At 45.5% G+C, this 18,928-nt stretch overlaps 1 protein-coding gene across 3 annotated transcripts in view; it reads right to left on the reverse strand.

Annotated features, from left to right (window-relative positions):
• STAB1 (stabilin 1) overlaps positions 1-18,928 on the reverse strand; it is a 117,724-nt gene that overhangs the window by 20,236 nt on the left and 78,560 nt on the right. For 2 of the 3 annotated variants that reach the window (XM_045024397.1, XM_045024399.1), the window contains 15 exons: positions 18,103-18,298; positions 17,672-17,767; positions 17,037-17,082; positions 14,615-14,694; positions 13,255-13,380; positions 12,607-12,680; positions 12,160-12,234; positions 8,936-9,055; positions 7,724-7,771; positions 7,502-7,585; positions 6,007-6,153; positions 5,396-5,533; positions 4,272-4,331; positions 3,984-4,160; positions 2,227-2,313 (listed from right to left, as the gene is read on the reverse strand). In XM_045024397.1, the coding sequence (XP_044880332.1) occupies positions 2,227-2,313; positions 3,984-4,160; positions 4,272-4,331; positions 5,396-5,533; positions 6,007-6,153; positions 7,502-7,585; positions 7,724-7,771; positions 8,936-9,055; positions 12,160-12,234; positions 12,607-12,680; positions 13,255-13,380; positions 14,615-14,694; positions 17,037-17,082; positions 17,672-17,767; positions 18,103-18,298 (1,554 nt within the window). The remainder of the gene's footprint in view (positions 1-2,226; positions 2,314-3,983; positions 4,161-4,271; positions 4,332-5,395; positions 5,534-6,006; positions 6,154-7,501; positions 7,586-7,723; positions 7,772-8,935; positions 9,056-12,159; positions 12,235-12,606; positions 12,681-13,254; positions 13,381-14,614; positions 14,695-17,036; positions 17,083-17,671; positions 17,768-18,102; positions 18,299-18,928) is intronic. The other variant, XM_045024398.1, reaches the window with a different exon arrangement.

The raw sequence follows: 18,928 nt of genomic DNA on the forward strand, positions 1-18,928 counted from the left end.
CTCATCAGAAACCAAAATTCCACAGATTCATAGAATTTAAGGCCAGAAAAGATCATTCTATCATCTATTCTGACCTTGTGTACACACAGGCTAGATAGCCTGTCGCTGACTAAAGCATGCCTTCCAGAAAGCATTCAGTCTTGATCTGAGGACATCAGGGGATGGAGATTTCATCATTCTCCTTGTGAGTTTGTTGCAGTGATTAATTATCCTCACTATTAAAAAACTGTGCCTTATATCTAATTTTAAAATGTCTGGCTTCAGTGTCCAGCCACTGGTTCTTGTTATTGCCTTTCTCTACAAGATTAAAAGCTCTTTAGTGCTCATATTTTTCTCCCCGTGGAGACAGTTATACACTGTAATCAAGTCACCTCTATGACTTCTTGTGCATAAACTAAACAGATTGTGTCTTTAGGTCTCCCAGGGCAAGACATTTTCTTCAGCCCTTGGATCATTTTTGTTGCTCTTCTCTGCACCCTCTCTAATTTTTCAACATTCTTTACAAATTATGGACACCAGAACTGGATGCAGTAAGCCAGCATCAGTCTTGCCAATGCCAAATACAGAGAAAAAAGTAATCTCCCTACTCCAGCTTGCTACTCTCCTGTTTATACATCCAAGTATGCCACAGCATCACACTGGGGGCTCATGTTGAGTTGTTTGTCCACTATGAACCCCTAACCCTTTTCAGAGTCACTGCTTTCCAGGATACAGTCTGCCATTCTATAGGTATGGCCTGCATTCCTTAGTCCTACATTTATGACCTTACATTTGGCTGTATTAAAATGCATTTTATTTAAATGGGCCCAAGCTTACTAAGTGATCCAGTTCACTCTGTATATGACGGTTATCAGCATTATTTACCACCTCACTAATCGTGTCATCTGCACATTTTATCAACAGTGATTTTATATTTACTTCACTCATGAAAACATTCAGTAGCATTAGGCCTAGTTCTGATCCTTGTTGAACTCTAGTAGAAAGACCCCAATTTGATGATTCCCCATAGAGCTGTCCCTAAGCCAGGTGCATTGGCCACTGCAGAAGTCACGGAGGTCATGGAAAGTCACTGAATCCGTGACCTCTGTGACAAACTCGCAGTCTAATTAATTGGGTTATCCTGCTTGCCCTTTTTTAATATTAGCAAAACATTAGCATCCTTCCAATCTTCTGTAATTTCCTTGGTATTCCAAGATTCATTAAAAATTAACATAAATGGGCCAGAAATCTCCACAGTCAACTCTTTTAGGATTCTTAGGTGCAAGTTATCCCAGCCTTCTGATTTTAAAATGTTTATCGCTAGTAGATGCTGTTTAACATCCTCCTTAGATCCTAACAGACTCAACAGGCTTCACCCTCACATTATATGACTACTTTATTCTGCTTCTTTCCAAATACAAAAGAGAAATATTAATTGAACACTTTTTGCTTTTTCTGTGTCAACAACAATCTTACCCTCTTTATCGAGTAATCAGCCTATGCTGTTGTTAGGATTTTTTTATTCCTAATATACTTAAACTCCTCCTTATTGTCCTGGGCTATGCCAGCCATGGATTTTTCCTTGATATCTTTAGCGTCTCTTATCAATTTTCTATACTTCATAACTTCTAATTTATACTAATTATATTATCTAAGTCCCCTTTTTCCATTTGTTATATATTGTTTTTTTTATTTCTAACTGCTGCCTTCACTTCCCCACTAACCCAAGCTGCACTTTTAACCAAAATGGTCGTCTTTCTTGATTGAGCAACTGTGGCTTTTTAGCCCTCTCTTCTTAAAGCACTCTATTTTCATTTACATATTTCTGTCTAAATTTAGCCCACCTTCACCTGTTCTGTATAAAACAGCATTAACTCCCCAAGGTTTTTGAAACATCTGCTTAATAAAAGATATCCCTTCTGCTACCCCTAGTACATTGCAGTTGCTTGAGTGCACACACATGCACTGTACACTTAATACCTACTCACCATTCAATTACAACCCACATGAATAACTGTGTGGGTCTTTGCTTCCCCCTAGTGGCAAGCCAGGTAAAGAGGTTTATAAGTGTGTTACACCAGTCAGAAGAACTGATCCTTTAGCTCAGAAAGGAGACACTCATGCTTTTAGATGAGGAGAACCCAAGTTCAATTCTTGCAGGTGACCCTTTCTGTAGGAGCAGTCACAACTCAACTGCTTCTATATATTGTTTCCACAAAAAAATATAAAACCAAGACTGTTACTTACGACATCGCTCTTGCTGCAGCTGAATGAGATGGTGGATCCATGCATGGTCCTTACAGAAGCAATGTGTGGCAGGTTACCAGCTACAACCTGAAGACAGATAGAAGTAACATGAGGGATGAGGTCAGGCAAACTAAAGATTTGTGTGTGTGTGTGTCAGAAAAGATTCCCCTTTGAAAACACAATTCCAGCCACTACCCTGAGCAGAGCTTTATGAAAACACAGGTACATATGGATAGAATAATACCTAGTTCTTATACCTAATTGTCAACAGTAGATCTCAAATTACTTTGCAATGGGGAAACTGAGGCACAGAGGTGAAGTAATTTGCCCAAGGTCACCCAACAGGTCACCAACCCAGTGGCAGAGCTGGGAATAGAATGCAGGTCCTCTGAGTCCCAGTCCAGTGCTCTAGTCACTAAGCAAACTGATTCCCTACTGGAACTACTTAAATATTATCAGTTTGGATTTGGACCCTTCAGTGGTTTGTAAGTGGTTCACAAACCAACCCTCATTTCCTTCAGCTGTATTTGTTACAGGGCCAGCTCCAGGCACCAGCTGAGCAAGCCCGTGCTTGGGGCGGCAGATTCTACAGGGCGGCATTCCGCCCGAACCTAGGGCGGCACAGCCGTTTTTTTGTTTGTTTGCTGCTCTGGCCGCCCTGTAGGGGTTGGAGGAGGGGAGCGCCCTGCAGCAAACTCGGCAGGGCACCGCCTCCCCACCGACTGGAGCAGCTCAGAGCCCTCCCGGCAGGCGGTGTGGCAGTCAGGGCCGCGTGGCGAGCGCCCCGCTCAAGTGCTGGCTGCCCCCCTTCTCTCTCTCCCCCCACTCCCTCCCCCGCACTAGACCGGGCGCACACTCTGCAGCACAGGGAGTCCGCCTGCATCTTGGCTCCGGCCACCCTGTAGGGTTTTGTTTTTTCCCCTGCTTTGCCGGCCAAGTTGTTGTGTCCCCTGCCCCCCGCTTTGCCGCTCCATCCGCACCATTTTAGTTTTGTTCCCCCGCCACTCCGGCTGCGCAGTGTTTTTTTTCCCCACCCCCTGCTTTGCCACTCCGGTGGCCCCCCCCCTTTTTTTTGCGCTTGGGGCAGCAAAAAGTATTTGGTCAAATAGCTGAGAGGAATAATTTTCACACTACAGGCTGTTTGGAAACCTCACTTTGCCTATTTGTGTCATGACTATTTATGACTTTGATGCCAAAGTCACACAGGATTTGTTTCTGCTACCTGGCTGGATGACACATTTTTAAAAACAGGAGAACCCTTTTTTTTGGGGGGTGGGATGAATCCATGCAGTTTTTAGGATTCACAGGCATTTTCCTGAATGCCTTCCTGGCAGATGTCTAAATACTGGCCAATGAGGAACGAGGTCACTCATTGTGATGAACTGAATTCGGTACCTTCTAAATGAAAATGCGTGTGAATACCCTAGTACGGGTCTCTCTTTCCAATAGAGGAGCCTGTGCTTCTTTTGAGATGTTGAGCGTATGCAGGCTCAGCTGCACTTAACTGGCTTACACCTGGTGGGACCTCTCGGAGCTGCTTTTGAGCTGGGAGTTAACCCTTGTTATCCCAGGCCATTGACTTGTTTGGCAGGAACTCCTCCTAGGGACTCCTGAGTGGGTTTCAGAGTCTCCTCCCAGGGGTGCCAAGATACCTGTGCCTCCCATCACACTGACATGGCAGTCAATGATGCACTATCTAGACCATGATAAGTACTTGGCTGATTTAAAAAGAAATTCAGGTGGCTTGAGCCTTTTACCTTCATGTCTCTAATCATGTGCATTTTGAGATAGGCTGCCAGCTTGTCCCTGTGGTCTTTATTGTACAACCACAATTGCATCTTCTTAGGCAGGGCGTTAAATACAGCATCAGTAGGCCACAGCATGGTGAAGGGTCTGTGAGCAGAGTTGTTAACCAGAGATAGCAGTTCTGCTTCCTGTCCAGAGACACAAGACAACATGGGAACAACAAATACATGCAGTGTCTGCATGAAGGAGCCACATAGCCCAGAACTAAACAGTATTCCTAGAGAATTCAAACCATTTACCCTCAGTAGTTTGCTGTAGATTTTGTAGCCATATGCTTCTGCCACCTCAGTGATGCTTTGCTAGAAAATAAAAATTAAACAAAACCATTACAAAAAGTGAGAGCGTGTTTCACTTACTAGAGTTCCTAATAAATGAGCAAATTCAGTCAATTCTCAGAGCCAAGAGTTTGCATTTGCTGACTCTGAGCAGTGCTATGACAGGCGGCTGTTAATTTCTGCCCTGGAGCAGTGATTTAATATAGGTAAATAGCAATGGGTCTGAGTAACTCATTCTACCCATTTGGGCAGACACTGGGACAGGTCAATATTAACTCCCATAATTCTAGATGAGAGATTCTCCTGGTTCTTAAGAGAATGTCTGCATTTCAAAAGCAATTGCCCGGGCATTACCGTACACAGGGTGCCATGTCTGAACATCATACGGCCCAGAACACCATAGGTTACTGGAGTGATACATAAAGAGTGTTCCCCCAGCATGATAGCGAATACTAAATGCAGATCCCTGAGTTAGCTGATGGGCAAAGCTGACTGAATCATCCCTGGTGTAATTCCATTAACTTCAGTGGCATTACACTAGGCATGACTTTGGCCCAATGTGTGAATTTGGTAACAAAGAGACTGCTCTGCCAACCAATGGCAACATGACTTTTTGACTGCTCCTCTCTGTCATACAGTATGGAGAGCTGGATGTTTAAAACCAGCAATGTAGGACATTAAAGCCCAGTGAAGACTGTCCCAAGTGTGCAAGAGAGGCTTTAGTTAACCGGCTTTGAGTCAGACAGTGTGATCTTTACCTAGTGATGTAAAAAGCAATCTGCGCACACTTCTACCTGTCAGGTTTGTCCTATCACCGGCCTGCATGGATAGATCCTAGCTTCCGTCCCCCCCCCCACACAAACACACATCCACACGCACCATGAGCACAGCTGGCTCCACAGTGTAACCTCTTTATGCTTAAACCACCCCATGCGCTACTGATAAATGGAATTCCTAGAGTACAGTAACCTTGTGCCTAAGAAATTTGTAGCAGTGTTACTCATTCGCTACACTACCATTCACTCTGGGGTTGGAGAAAACTCTCAGGGTGATGATCATTCATTAAAATGGTATTGTTTCACACATACCTGCGCTAAATGGGAAGAAATGTTCTGATTCTGCAAATCAGCTGGGATTAAAATCTTGTCAATGATATGGATCACCCCATTCTTGCCAACAATGTCACTGGTGATGATCGTTGCCTCCTCATTTAGATGCACACTATTCTGCGGAAGAAGGGACACAATACAGTGAATGCAGATTTCCAGTGAGCTGTGACCTTCCCCTGTAGCTCATCTGCAGAATGCTCTGGGATCCTTCTAGATGAAAGGTGCTAGCTCTCAGGTATTTTTAATAAAAGTCATGGACAGGTCATGGGCAATAAACAAAAATTCACAGCCTGTGACCTGTCCATGACTTTTACTAAAAATACCTGTGATTAAATCTTGGGGGGGGGGGGGGAAGGGGGCGGCGCTGGGCAGGAGAACCAGGGGCCACCGCTGCCCAGAGCCATGGACTGTGGCTACTCTAGCTGCCCCTGGACCGCTGCTGGGGGCCACTGGAGCAGCGGCTGGTTTGGCTGTCCCAGGGCCCCACCTGAGTAGCTGTTTCTGGGATCAGCCACACTTGCCCTTGTGGAAGTCACAGAGGTCACGGATTCTGTGACAGACACAGACCCCTAATCATGACGGACAACTACCTCTTTCACCACAATCCTTATTCTGTGTCCTGACAAAGCCGTGATGGACTCGTGCGTCTCTAGTTCGCTGGCCAGCAGTTTCCGACAACTCACTATGTGATAGCGAAGCAAATCTTTGATGAGGCTTTTATTCGTCCATTCACTGAACTGAAGAGAGGAAATTGGAAATATGACAAACTATCATGTCAGGACATTTCTGGAAGTGATTAATTTAGCCAATGACTAAAATGACAGGGAATATGATGAGTTTTTTGCTCTACCAACCCTTAACCAGGATTCCTTGCTGAAAGCCAAGTCCCGATCCAATACACGTAAAATGGATCACAGGTAGCTGAATTATGGGGTTATGTTCCAAAGAGGCTCCAAGTGACTTCAGATGATGGGAGTGAGCAGAAAGTTCAAGTCACTGGCTCAAGGAAAAAAAGTAACTTTGGCCCCAAACTGTCAGCATCCAGGATTGGCCACGTTCTGAACAGAGTAGGGGGGGCAAACCAAAACCTCAGGCTTACTTTGTGGAGATCCAGATCTGGGTTTTTCACAGGTCTCTTTCCCTGTAATGGACTAGAACCCCCAACATCTGAACCTCCCTGACCTTTGGGACCATTTGTTTCTGAACTTCAAGGCTTGTGGACAGGGCCCTATGTCCACCTCATTGCAGTGCAGGAGAATGCAAATTAAACAGAAACAAACCAAAACCAACCCAACAAAAAGAACCAGTAAAGGGGTTTATTGAAAGAAATATGAAAACAAATACCATGGGATATTAAATTCCATTTATTTTCCTGTGCCCCAAAATTTTTGCAGGTCTGGAGATATTTGTATTAACAATGCAGAACTGCACAATACCAATTATCAGGGGTTGTGGTGAAGCTGAAGGTTTTGGCACCTGCTGGACATTTTGATTGTCCTCGTTAGGTTTCAGAATTAAAACGCTCTTGGACACGAAAGGGGATGCAGTTCACCCCCCTCAGAGCTATTGCTCCATGCTGTCTGCAGATTCAAGTAGACATCAGTGCCTGTTTATACACAGCTCACGTTTTAAAAGGTTTTCTTGGTTACCACAAAAGCTAGAAAATATTAATTAATATTTCAATGAAAACTTATATTCTGGAACACAAAAATGAAGTAAGGGGTGGATTCCTCAGAATTGGGGTCATGTGTAGTTCTAAAGCTAATGGTATTGTGATGCTAGAACAGGAGAGAATCCAGCCTGGCTGGCAAGATGGTTAGTGCACCTCCTAGTTGAGGGTTCTGTTAGAGTAAAGGCCACATTACAAGCATGCTATTGGCATGAATAGGACCAGAGGAAGAACCCAACGAGCACCTCAGGATTTGAATACAGTTAAAAAGTTGGGGTGTTTTTGACCCCTTGAGTCAACTAAATAGAATCTAAGGAAATAGAAGTTTGTCTGAGAGGAAATCAAAGCCTGACCACACCGAATAACTGACAAAGCTAGGGAGTCAGAGAAGGGGACTGAAAGGAGGGGCTGCTTACCGTTGTACTGTTTTGTATTGAATCCGCATGTGGAACGAAGATGGTGAAAGGCCCCTCTCCACTTAACTCCTTGATTTTGAAGGCCTAAAAGCACAGAGTAAGCACCAGGAACAAACACAAAGCAAAACAGAAACCAAACACAATTCTCATTAGCCGGAGCTTTTCACGAAAACACCTGGCAATTTTTATACTTTTAGACAATAATTACTGTTTGCCACCAACCAGTAACTGCTTAAAGAACTCGGATGCTGCTTTGCTTCTCAGGAGCTCCTAAAATAAATCAGAACAGCTAACGTTAATGGCGAGTCTCTCTATAAATCTCTTGGGGTTTGATGCAAAGAAAACCCTTCCCATCAGCTCACGAAACTGATCTTGCCACTCACCTCCGGGGTGCTCTCCCTACCCCATACATAGAGACTCAGGTCCTTTGACTACACTAAGCTTGTTTTTCTGGTATTTTCCACCCTTGCTACAGCCAGGGTTTCGATAAGGGTTAGACAACACAGCGGTTAAAATGCTGGTAGACAACCTGCACTGGGACCCACCTGCTGCAACCACCTATTCATAGTATCAGGGGTGGGAAAGCCTAATGTAGACACCCCCTTCATAGGAGTTAACTCAGGGATTTTACCTGGCCCAGCATTTAGGCCATGTCTTTTCTTGAGGAATTGCCCATGGAGCAGCCACACACATCCACTCTGCGTTAGCCTGTTTGTGCCAGCAGCATGGATATCTCCAACTACAGCCAGCAAGTGACACACAAGACATGAGCAGGGCACATTGTCCCGTCATAACAACTATAATTAATACTAAGCGTTAACACGGCACACGTGTAAAGAGCTCTTCCCCCATAGATCTAATATAGGCACCACTGTTGAAACGGAGAGGTTCAGTGACTTGCCCAAAGTCACACAATGAGTTGGGGCAGAATTGGGAACAGAACCCAGGCCTCCCTGACATCCAGTCTGGTGACATGCTCCTTGACTGCCTTGAGCCCCTACCCTTCGAACTAGTGATGTTCTCCCAGTTCCACCAGCCCGAAGAACCAGATGTCACTCCTGAAAAACACTCTCTTTATTTGCCCCCTGAACACACTGGTGCTGGAAGTCACCCACCCATGGAACCCCAAGTGCCACTTTCACAGGGACACTTTTCAGAGTGCAGCTGCATTTCATTGCTGTCTTGCTGGGCATGGTTCCTCTTGTTTCAGCTTTCTCCTGGTTAGTAGGGACACCTGGCCAGGATTAAATGCATTTCTAAGCTTTCTAGGTCTTTCATACATTTCCCAAGCCCTCGGCTGAATTTCCAAATGTTTCCAGGTCACAGGAGTTCAGTATCCTGCTTATTTCCTGGTGTGCTGCTTCAGAAGAGGAAGTATTTTACCCAAACTAGTGCCCGTTCAAACACAATCCTAGCTGAATGCACTTTACCTACCTGATACACGCTGCCTCTGCAAGTGAACCCATCTCCAACTTGGCCCCAACCACAGGAGCAGTTTCGAGTCCCAGGCCCAGTGTACTTGCAAAAACCAAATGGACTACAGCCTCCATTATTCTGGCAGGAAAAATAAGAGCATCCCAATTAGTCACACAGCTAGTGGTCTGAAAGTTTATCTACCAGTTAGCAGTGGAACGCTTACTTCTTCATGCCTGCTCCTGACTCAGGGTAACCTCTGACATTGTGTTTTGCCCCCTAGTGCCATGCACTCCTGTTGAAACTCAATATTTTATTAGTCTTTTTTCCCCTCAGATTTTCTTCCACCAAGCTGGCAAACACTGCTCTGAGACAGATAACTACACCAGGCCCAACAGAGGAAAAGCCATTCAAATAAGACAGCTCTGAAGGATTTAGTGATGAAGAAAAATAATGGTTTGCAGTGGCTTTTCAGCTAAAGTACAGTAATGAAATAGCATAGTAGATATTTATTTTAAGCTTTCTACATGGGGCGGCTTAGTTGTTGACATAAACATACAGCTAAGGGTAGCATAAAATCCCTCCTTACCTGTAAAGGGTTAAGAAGCTCAGATAACCTGGTTGGCACATGACCAAAAGGACCAATAAGGGGAGAAGATACTTTCAAAGCTGTGCGGGAAGGTTTTTGGTTTGGGGTTTCTTTGTTCTCTCAGAGTCAGCAAGGAATGAGGGCAGGGAAAATACATCTCCCTAAGCCATATCTGAACTAAGAATCTAATATTGCAGAAACAGTAAGTAATAGCAAAGAAATGCATTAGAGTATCTTTTGTTTTAGCTTGTGAATTTTCCCTGTGCTAAGAGGGAGGTTTATCCCTGTTTTTGTAACTTTAAAGTTTTGCCTAGAGGGGAAAATCCCTTTTGGTTGGAATCTTTGTTACCCTGTAAAGTTATCTTCCATCCTGATTTTACAGAGGTGATTTTTTACCTTTTCTTTAATTAAAATTCTTCTTTTAAGAATCTGATTGTTTTTCAGTGTCCTAAAGACCCAGGGGGGTTGATCTGTGCTCATTTTGTAACCAATTAGTTAGGATATTATTCTCAAGCCTCCCCAGGAAAGGAGGTGTAGGGGCTTGGGGGGATATCTTGGGGGAGGTAGGGCTCCAAGTGGCCGTCCCTGAATGTTTGTTTAAATCACTTGGTGGTGGCAGCGATATTAAGGGCAAGGAAGGAATTGGTGCCTTGGAGAAGTTTTTAACCTAAGCTGGTAGAAATAAGCTTACGGGGTCTTTCATGTGGGTCCCCACATCTGTACCCTAGAGTTTAGAGTGGGGAGGGAACCCTGAGAGTCGTCTAAGAACAAGACTTGGAAGGCATAGACTGCATGAAACCGCAGTTCTGCTCAGTTCAGCCCTTCTGCTTTCTGGAAGTAGACATATGGCGTACCAGCGAGACAAGGTCAGGGAGGTAACATGGAGTACCATACACTTAATTGTGGGTTGAGAGAGACTAGGCTTCATTCCCAGCCTGCTCTAAAAGCTCAGTCCATATGTTATGTGGAGCCTAAACTCTCCCCTCCCTTGGGTTTGGTTTTATTAAAAAATAAATTAAAAAGAAGTACAAATGAAACTTACTCCTGAAGTTTGGCAACTCCTAGGATTTCTCTCTCAGGACTTCTCAACACACACACACTAGATTAGAGGTGGGCAAACTACGGCCCTCGGGGCCACATCCGGCCCATGGGACCCTCCTGCCTGGCCCTTGAGCTCCTGGCCCCTCCCCTGCTAGTCCCCCTCCCCCGCAGCCTCAGCTCACTCCACCACTGGCACAATGCTCTGGGCAGCGGGGCTGCGAGCTTCTGACCCAGTGCTGCGCGGTGGCTGGCTCCAGCCAGGTGGTGCGGCTGTACAGGGGCGGCTCTAGGAATTTGGACGCCCCAAGCAGTCATGCCTGCGGGAGGTGCACCGGAGCCGCGGGACCAGCGGACCTCCTGCAGGCATGACTGTGGAGGGTCCGCTGGTCCCGCGGCTCCAGTGGACCTCCCGCAGCTGCGGAGGGTTCGCTGGTCCCGTGGCTCCAGTGGAGCATCCGCAGTCATGCCTGCGGGAGGTTCGCCGGAGCCGCCTGCCGCCCTCCTGGTAAAATGCCGCCCCAAGCGCGTGCTTGGCACGCTGGGGTCTGGAGCCGGCCCTGGGCTGTAGCACCGCCAGCCACTGGTGCTCCAGGAAGTGCAGTAAGGGGGCAGGGAGCGGGGGAGAGGAGGTTGTATAGAGGGCAGGGGAGTTTGGGGGTGGGGTGGGCAGGTGTCGGGATGGGCAGGGATCCTGGGGGGGGGGCAGTCAGGAATGAGAGGAGGGGTTGGATGGGGCAGCAGGGGGCAGTCAAGGGCAGGGGTTCCCGCGATGGTCAGGGGACAGAGAGAAGGGACAGAGAAGGGACAGAGAAGGTTGGATGGGGCAGGGATCCTGTGGGGGCGTCAGGAATGGATGGGGCGGTGGAGGGGAAGTCGGGGCAGGGGTCCCGGGGTGGGGGGCTGACAGGGGATAGGGGCTGGGCCACGACCCCCTCCCCTAACCGGCCCTCCATGCTATTTCCAAAACCCGATGCAGCCCTCAGGCCAAAAAGTTTGCCCGCCCCTGCACTAGATCATGTCTCCCCAGTGCCTTTCTGACTTTCCTTATATGTGGCTGGGTTAATGAGCCACCTGCTCAGATAATTCAACAAAAGCTCATTTAACAGTCTTCCAGCAGAATCAACACCTGTGTGGAGTGTGTCAGACAAAAACTGCCAGCCTGTTATAGAGGATTAGAGCAGAACTAGTTGAACATGAAAGAGGCAAGTTTCTCCACCAATATGTCTCAAACCTGACACAGAGTTCCACCTCCAGGAGCAAGAGGGGAGCTTGCTCTCTCTGTTGAGGCTGCCAATAAGAGTGCCAGTTTCCTGCAAGTTGCGATGCTGTTTGTTTTACTCTGGACTGTGGAAACTTACATGCACTAGAAATTGGATTAACATTAGCAACCCATTCCACTGGCCAAGAAGCTTGTCTAGTAGAAAGGAAGCTATGAATCAGAGAAGTGCAGTAGGGCATTAGTGTGCATATTATATGCATAACATGACAAGTTAGCTCATTCTGAACTGCTGCATGCTGGATATCTTTTGAATAACTCTGCCTATTAATGGTTTGCATGAAGGGAAGCTTTAGGGTTTAGTCCTTTGACAGTAGTAAGAGGAAAATTCAGACAAACCTCACTGCAAAGATTGATGGGGACACATTGTTGCACACCATCTCCACTGTAGCCAGGAAGACAGTTACAAGCAACCTGTGAAGGAAAAACAAAGCTATTTTGTAGAGCTAAAAACAATATTGAAAACATACAGTAGTCAAGCAGAACAAAGGGGTAAGAAGAGAGAGAGCATATTTCACCTAATAGTTTAAGGGCGCACTCTGTTCATTCATTAATAACCAGGTAAGAAAATTCCCCAGCCTTTGGCCAACAGACTTTATATAGGCCAATATGCAGTTAACAGCTCTCAGACAGGGAGCCCCCTCTAGTTATCAGTTAGTTACAAGTAGATCCTTCTATATGAAAGGGAAGAAATGCTAAACTTTAGTAAAAAATATTCACAAGGGAAAGATTACCAATCACCCGAACGGAAAATGACAAACTCATCTGAGAAAAGCGTTTGCTTACCAGATTTGGGCCTGTTTTAGTGCACTCTGCATAGCTGTGGCAATTCCCATTGCGCTCTAGACAGCCATCGATTTCTGCATCAAGAGAGTAGATCATATTAACACAGCAGAAACCCAGAGTGGGAGGTGACCAGTGAGTGAAAAACACGAGAGAGGAATAGCAAACAGAGCTCCCTCCAGCTGGAGATACAGTCGCACAGAGGCAAATCATCACATCAGTAACCATGAGAGTTTAGTGATGGGGAAACCACAAAAAGTTCCATTCATCACATCCTCTTGGTCTTGAAAATGTGATTTAGAGCATATGGTGGGGAACAAGGAACTCCTGAGTTCTAATCCAAGGTTTGACCTCGACTTGGCACATGGCTTCTCTGTGTGTCTCAGTCTTCCCTACTATAAAATAGAGCAATAATCCTTACGAGTCTGTAAAGTGGTATCAAGTTGTGCAGTGACATAAGTGCTGACTAGCAGCATTAACATCTTCCCCAGTTTTAACCAACACTAGACTTGCTTTTATAACTTTCTCACAAATTGTGATGCTCCTAAAGATATGTGGCCCTTGGTATTAGGGTCTGGCCCACCATATCAGCATGATTTCACCTCCTTGCAAAGTATTGCAATTAAAACAGAGAACAGAGCACTCACTCACCCTGGCACAGAGTCCCATCTCCAGCATAGCCTTCCTTACAAGTGCAGGTATTCTCTCCAGCAGAGACATTAGTACATGTTGCATATATGGAGCAACCACCATTATCAGTCGCACATGGATTTATTTCTGTGACCAAAAAACAACAAAGGAAATGATTTAGTGGGATACATATGGAGTATGGCATACCCAAGCCCAATGGATTGACATTGCAAAGATGCAATTAATGAACTTCATGCAATTTTCCTCAGGCTCAGAGAAAGAAGATACTGCTTCTAAGAGCTGAAGCTTTATTTCTGGGGTTTAAAGTGTCTTATTTCCAGAAAGACCTTGTTGTAACAAAAAATATTAAACCATTTTCAATCAAAGATTGTTTTTGATGAAGCTAAAGCTCCTTTGTAGACACAGATGACTAATAAGATGCTACTGAGGCTGATGCTGAAGGTGAGCTATCAAATTAATTGGTATAAGATTTGATTAGCTAACAACTGATTGCTCTGAAGTACTTGCTGTGTGAATAGCTACAAACTATGCCAGAAAAAAAGCAGCACGCCTGATTACAATAAAGCTTTTTGGTCTGTACAACGACTCTGGTGAGATCAATACCAAAGGCGAGCTATTACATTCACTGGCACTATAACTTGATTAGCTTGGAATTTATTGGTTAAAGTGCTTAGTCTTTGCATAATTACAAATTATGCCAGAAAAAGCAATGTGATTCTGTTAGTATATTGTACTTTAAATCGTTTTGTTTTTTATATCTAGCAGATTTCAACCCCATGGTGTCTTGAGTTGCGTTTGGTTTTTTGGGGAGGGTGGCAGGGGTGGGGAAGGGGAGAGAAGGTTAATAAATGTGTTTGTCCTAGAGAGTCTTGTTTTAATAGTATTTATTGAGCAAGGCAGCATTTTCATGAAATGGTCAAATAATAGACTAAAATTCTAGACACACTAAGAAGGTAATCCTGTGGATCTGACCTGATCCATTACTGCAATCTGTTGAGTGTCTGGAACTATTTGGAACTATTCTGGAAATAATTCAGCCAATTCACATGCCATTCCTTTTATCCATCTGAGCAATAGGAATGGATCCCTTTCCGGTCTAGACACGTCAAAAGGGTTGCATTAAGGTCCTGGAAACCCTCTGTACAGAAGTCAATAGGAGGTTCTGCATTTTGAGGCAACAGGGTTTTTGTGATCCTGCCCTGGGTAACGTTTTAGCATGCATTCAACCTTGCAATGCTTTCGCAAACTAAAACCGTAATCTTACAGCTATGAAAGCAAGCAACCTTTGTGATCACTCATTTGTGTAGCCTGTGCTAGCACTCGAGCACACTTGGAAACACTGCATGTATGTTGGAAATACCTGAGCAATATGTTCCATTCCCAGTGTATCCAGCAGAGCAGGAGCAAATAGGCAGGGAATCCACAGAGCCATTAATGCAACTGAAACGACCAAGAGAGTGAACAATGATATTCTCGCCTTAACCTTACACCTGGTGATAGACTTCAGTATTACACAATGCTAAATATAGCTACTATGGCAGCTAGATACTATGATAAGAGGTGAGTTGGACAGAATATGAGAAACAAAATCAAGCAGTTAAGCTTTTCTTTACAATGCCCAAAACTGATCCAAATACTTCATGCACAGGGTAACAGCTGCAAGGGACAGTTATCAAGAAGAGAGCACTATGCTTAGTGCATGAAGCACACTGGGCTTGTGAACACCATTCTGTACATCTGTAGACGCTGGAGCTGCATTAAAGAAGGTTGCCCTATTCCATTACTGTACTTCAGATATAGAATGAAAATATAAGGGACTGAATAGCTCAGCTAACTGGCGATAGGCTATGGAGCCCTCTCTCTCCAAGTCACTGTTTTTAAGCTGGCCCAGGTCAGCAGGGACAAAAGGTCGTTACTATCGGATGTCTTTCTGGTGCATATGTGAAGTGAGTTGGCTTTAGCCCTGTTCCTAGCAAGCCAGTGAGTCTCCATCTCAAAAACACTGCTTTAATAGGCACTGCTCAACCTGACTATCAGCAATATCAGCAGAGAGGCCAAGGACTGACCGAGCATGGAGACTGGGAGACCTTTTCACTCCAAGTCACTGGAGAGGCTCCTCAATGGGACAGTGGGTTGCCAGTGGGGGAACCTGGCATTGCTGCTGTCTTACCTGGGCCTGTTCAGTCTAGCACCTGTCACCTGTACTTAAAGGTTCACTGAATATGTACAACACCCCCATTCCCCAACCCTAAAAGTGTCTTCTAGTTAATACTGTTAAATCTACTGTGACAAAGCTCTGTCCTTGTCTCTAGAGGTAACACGTTTCCTGGTGGATTTCGCTAGCCTCAGAGGCTCACTGTGACCCTCCATGTAGCCCTTCTCTCTCTAGAGTCAAGGGTCACAGTCTACTGAGCCATTTTCAACATAAGCCAATGAGGGAGGTGAGGAGAAGCTACCCTCCGTTGCACAGTCTTTATTGTCTCCCAGTCTCAGTGATTAATTGCGGGGGGAAAAAGGGGGAGCCCAGGCCCACCCTCTATCCTGGGCTCCAGCCCAGGGACCCTAATAGTATCAGCTATGGTAGCTGACTTTTTAGAAACAGGACACGTACAATTCCCTGGCCCACTTCCCCACAGCAGCCCCGACTTCCTCAAGAGCCACTTCACCCTTACCTCAGGGCCTCCTTCTTTGTGCCTGAGATGGTTTGTACTGCTCAGTCTCTCCAACAGTGCGACTTCTTCCTACAGCTCCTGCAGGGCCAGCTCTAACATTTTTGGCGCCCCAAGCAAAAACAAGGAGCGCCGCCCCTCCCCGAGCGTCACATCGCCCAAGTCCCCGCCCCCCCGAGCATCGCATCGTGCCACCCAAGTCCCCGCCCCAGCCGAGCACCACCCAAGTCCCCGCCCCCAACATGGCCCCACACCTCCTAAGCCCCGCCTCCCCCCAGCGCCGCCTGGCCAAACAAAAAACAAAAACAAAAACAAACCCTGAGTGCCGCCCCCTCTGAAGGTGCCACCCCAAGCACATGCTTGGTAGGCTGGTGCCTGGAGCCGGCCCTGAGCTCCTGACACACTCCCCCACCTGATTAATCAGGAGGCTTTTAACTAGTTTCAGCCAGCTCCTGATTGGCTTCAGGTGTCCCAATCAACCTAGGTGTCCTCCCTGCCTTCTGGAAAGACCTTAATTGGCCCCAGGTGTCTTAATTGACCTGGAGCAGCTGCCATTTGCTTATCCTGGTAACAGGGATTTGTTTCACCTGTGGCTAATATATCTGTCTCCCATTACTTTACTATAGCCATCTGGCCTTGCCCCATCACACTATTCAATGTTAGGACCAATTGCCACATTTTAACATTGTGAGTTTTCCAGTAACAAGCCAGATCTTGCTCAGAGCTCTGCAGAGTGCCAGCATTTTTCAGTTCTTAATTTCAACCCGCCTGCTTGTCTCATTTCTAGAAGGGGGATGTAATTTGAAATTAATGTGCCTGCAAATGAAGCATGATTCAACTTAGGAGCAAGTCTACTTCTGTCTCCACACCACAGATTGTGCTTGGAAAGGGTTCATACACATACACACACACACTCCTCCAGAGAAACAATAGGGGCTTTAAATGCAAGATGTGTTCAAAGGGTGGAATAAATAATTATGTAGGTGCTTACTTAATATATAGTGTTCAGTTTCCCACACCAACCTTCCATGTTTTTACAAACACAAAGTCAAGTCCATGTAAAACAGACACAAACACACTGTTTTATGTCCTTGGCACCACGGTTGTACTTACTTGGCCATCAGGTGGCAAGTGTTGTTACACAAATCAATCCCACTTCCTGCAAGAGAAAACATGAACACAGCTTCACTTTCCAGTCTACTAACAGCTCCACCATTTCAGCTGTCTAGGATAAAAAACTTAAAATGGTCTCAGTGTTTGGTCGGATGTATTGACTGGACATCAAAAGTCAGGTTACTGTGGGGTGGGGAGAGGTGCAGCCCCCTGCTCCACTTCGGCTGCCTCCTACCTGCAGGCAGGCTCCCATCCCAGCCCCAGAGCAGAGGGAGCCCGGGTGGGGGGTGGGGATGGAGGTGGAGACAATCCAGCAAGCAACAGGGGGAAGGGAGATAAGAGCAAGCGATGAGGGCGTGGCTTTAGGGGAAGAGGTGGAACAGGGGCGGGGCCTTGGGTGAAGAGGTGGAGCAGGCACTGGGTGTCAGGTGTCCCATTTCCAGCAATTAGAAAGGGGTCAACCCTATCATCACATGGTGCCAAACGGGGGAGGGGGAAATCAATCAAAAACTACCAATCAGGGTCACTGAAATATTTAGCTGTATCACAAACTAGCAAAAGCCAGCCATCCTCAGCAGTCACTCTGCCTCTGTGAAAAGAATCTTACACTGCACATGCCTCCCTCGGTCACTTACTTCTTTCACAGGTGATGCCCTCCCAACCTTGGAAACATTTGCAGCTCCCATCTCCATGCAAGCCATCATTACAGATTCCATTTCTGCAGGTACACACTGTGGAGAAACACCATGCCATTGTCAAACCAGCTAGCTCTAATGAGCAAAGAGAAGTCTGGTACTTTGTAAATCAATACATTGCTACATGCGAGAGATGAAGTTTTAGTTTCTTTAAGAAAAATATTAAGGGAAAGTTAGTGCTTGTGTGAGCAGTGCCAGATTAAAAGGTCTGGGAATGGAAGTTCTCTAGTACTGTATCCACAACACAGATACAGTTCAGGCAGTGGCAATGCAAGTGTCCCACAAACTGCCCTACAAAACATGGAGGAGCTCATTCTTCCCTGTGAGAGTTCAATGGCAGTTCCAAGTTTCAAAAGCAACTATGAATTCACCTGATTTACAACCTGCTCCGTATCTGCCCACTTCACACATCTCACATGCTGTGCCGTGGAAGCCTTCATGACAGCGACACTCCCCGCTGCCAGTAATGCCATCCTGGCACACTCCGTTCCCGGAACACGAGCTGCCTGGCTTCCCTGGGCACATCTCACACATATGTCCATAGTAACCTGGACAGCAGATAGAGACCTTTGAGAAAGGACACAATAGGCTGGAATAAGGCATCTCAAAGGATAGAAAATGTTACATTATCAAAATCATCCCTCTTTGGCCCAGGTACAGTATTTACGTAGCTACTATATTCATTTTATCATTTGATAATTGCTGATTATGATGACATACTAACAGCAAATATACTGTTAGACTTGTCTCATATGTCCACATTAATTGACAGTAGCTGCTAAGTTTATTAAAGACTGTGGTGAGTTGAAAATAGCATATCTGTTAACCCTGCTTTGACACACAAATAAATCAGTTTAGTTTTTATGCTCTGAAATTCCATTTCAACACCTTTCACCTGGGTCTACAAGCAGCACTACAGGCAAGAAAATCAAGAGAGACTCTAGTCACTATTTAGCAATGTGATATTAAAGGAATTATATAAATAAAAATAAAATATACCCTCTATATAAGAATGTGAGTATATTACCTATAATACAAACATACAGTAAGCACACAAAATAACTAGATGACATTTCATTAATTATAAAGAAGGGGTTAGAATTGTGAAATTTAAAAACCAGATTACAGAAAAGATGGGTGCTAGTTTGTACTAGTTTCAGAACTTGGTTATAATGGCATAAATGGCATAATGGCATA

The sequence above is a fragment of the Mauremys mutica genome, chromosome 7 (assembly GCF_020497125.1).
Source record: "Mauremys mutica isolate MM-2020 ecotype Southern chromosome 7, ASM2049712v1, whole genome shotgun sequence".
NCBI lineage: Eukaryota > Metazoa > Chordata > Testudines > Geoemydidae > Mauremys > Mauremys mutica.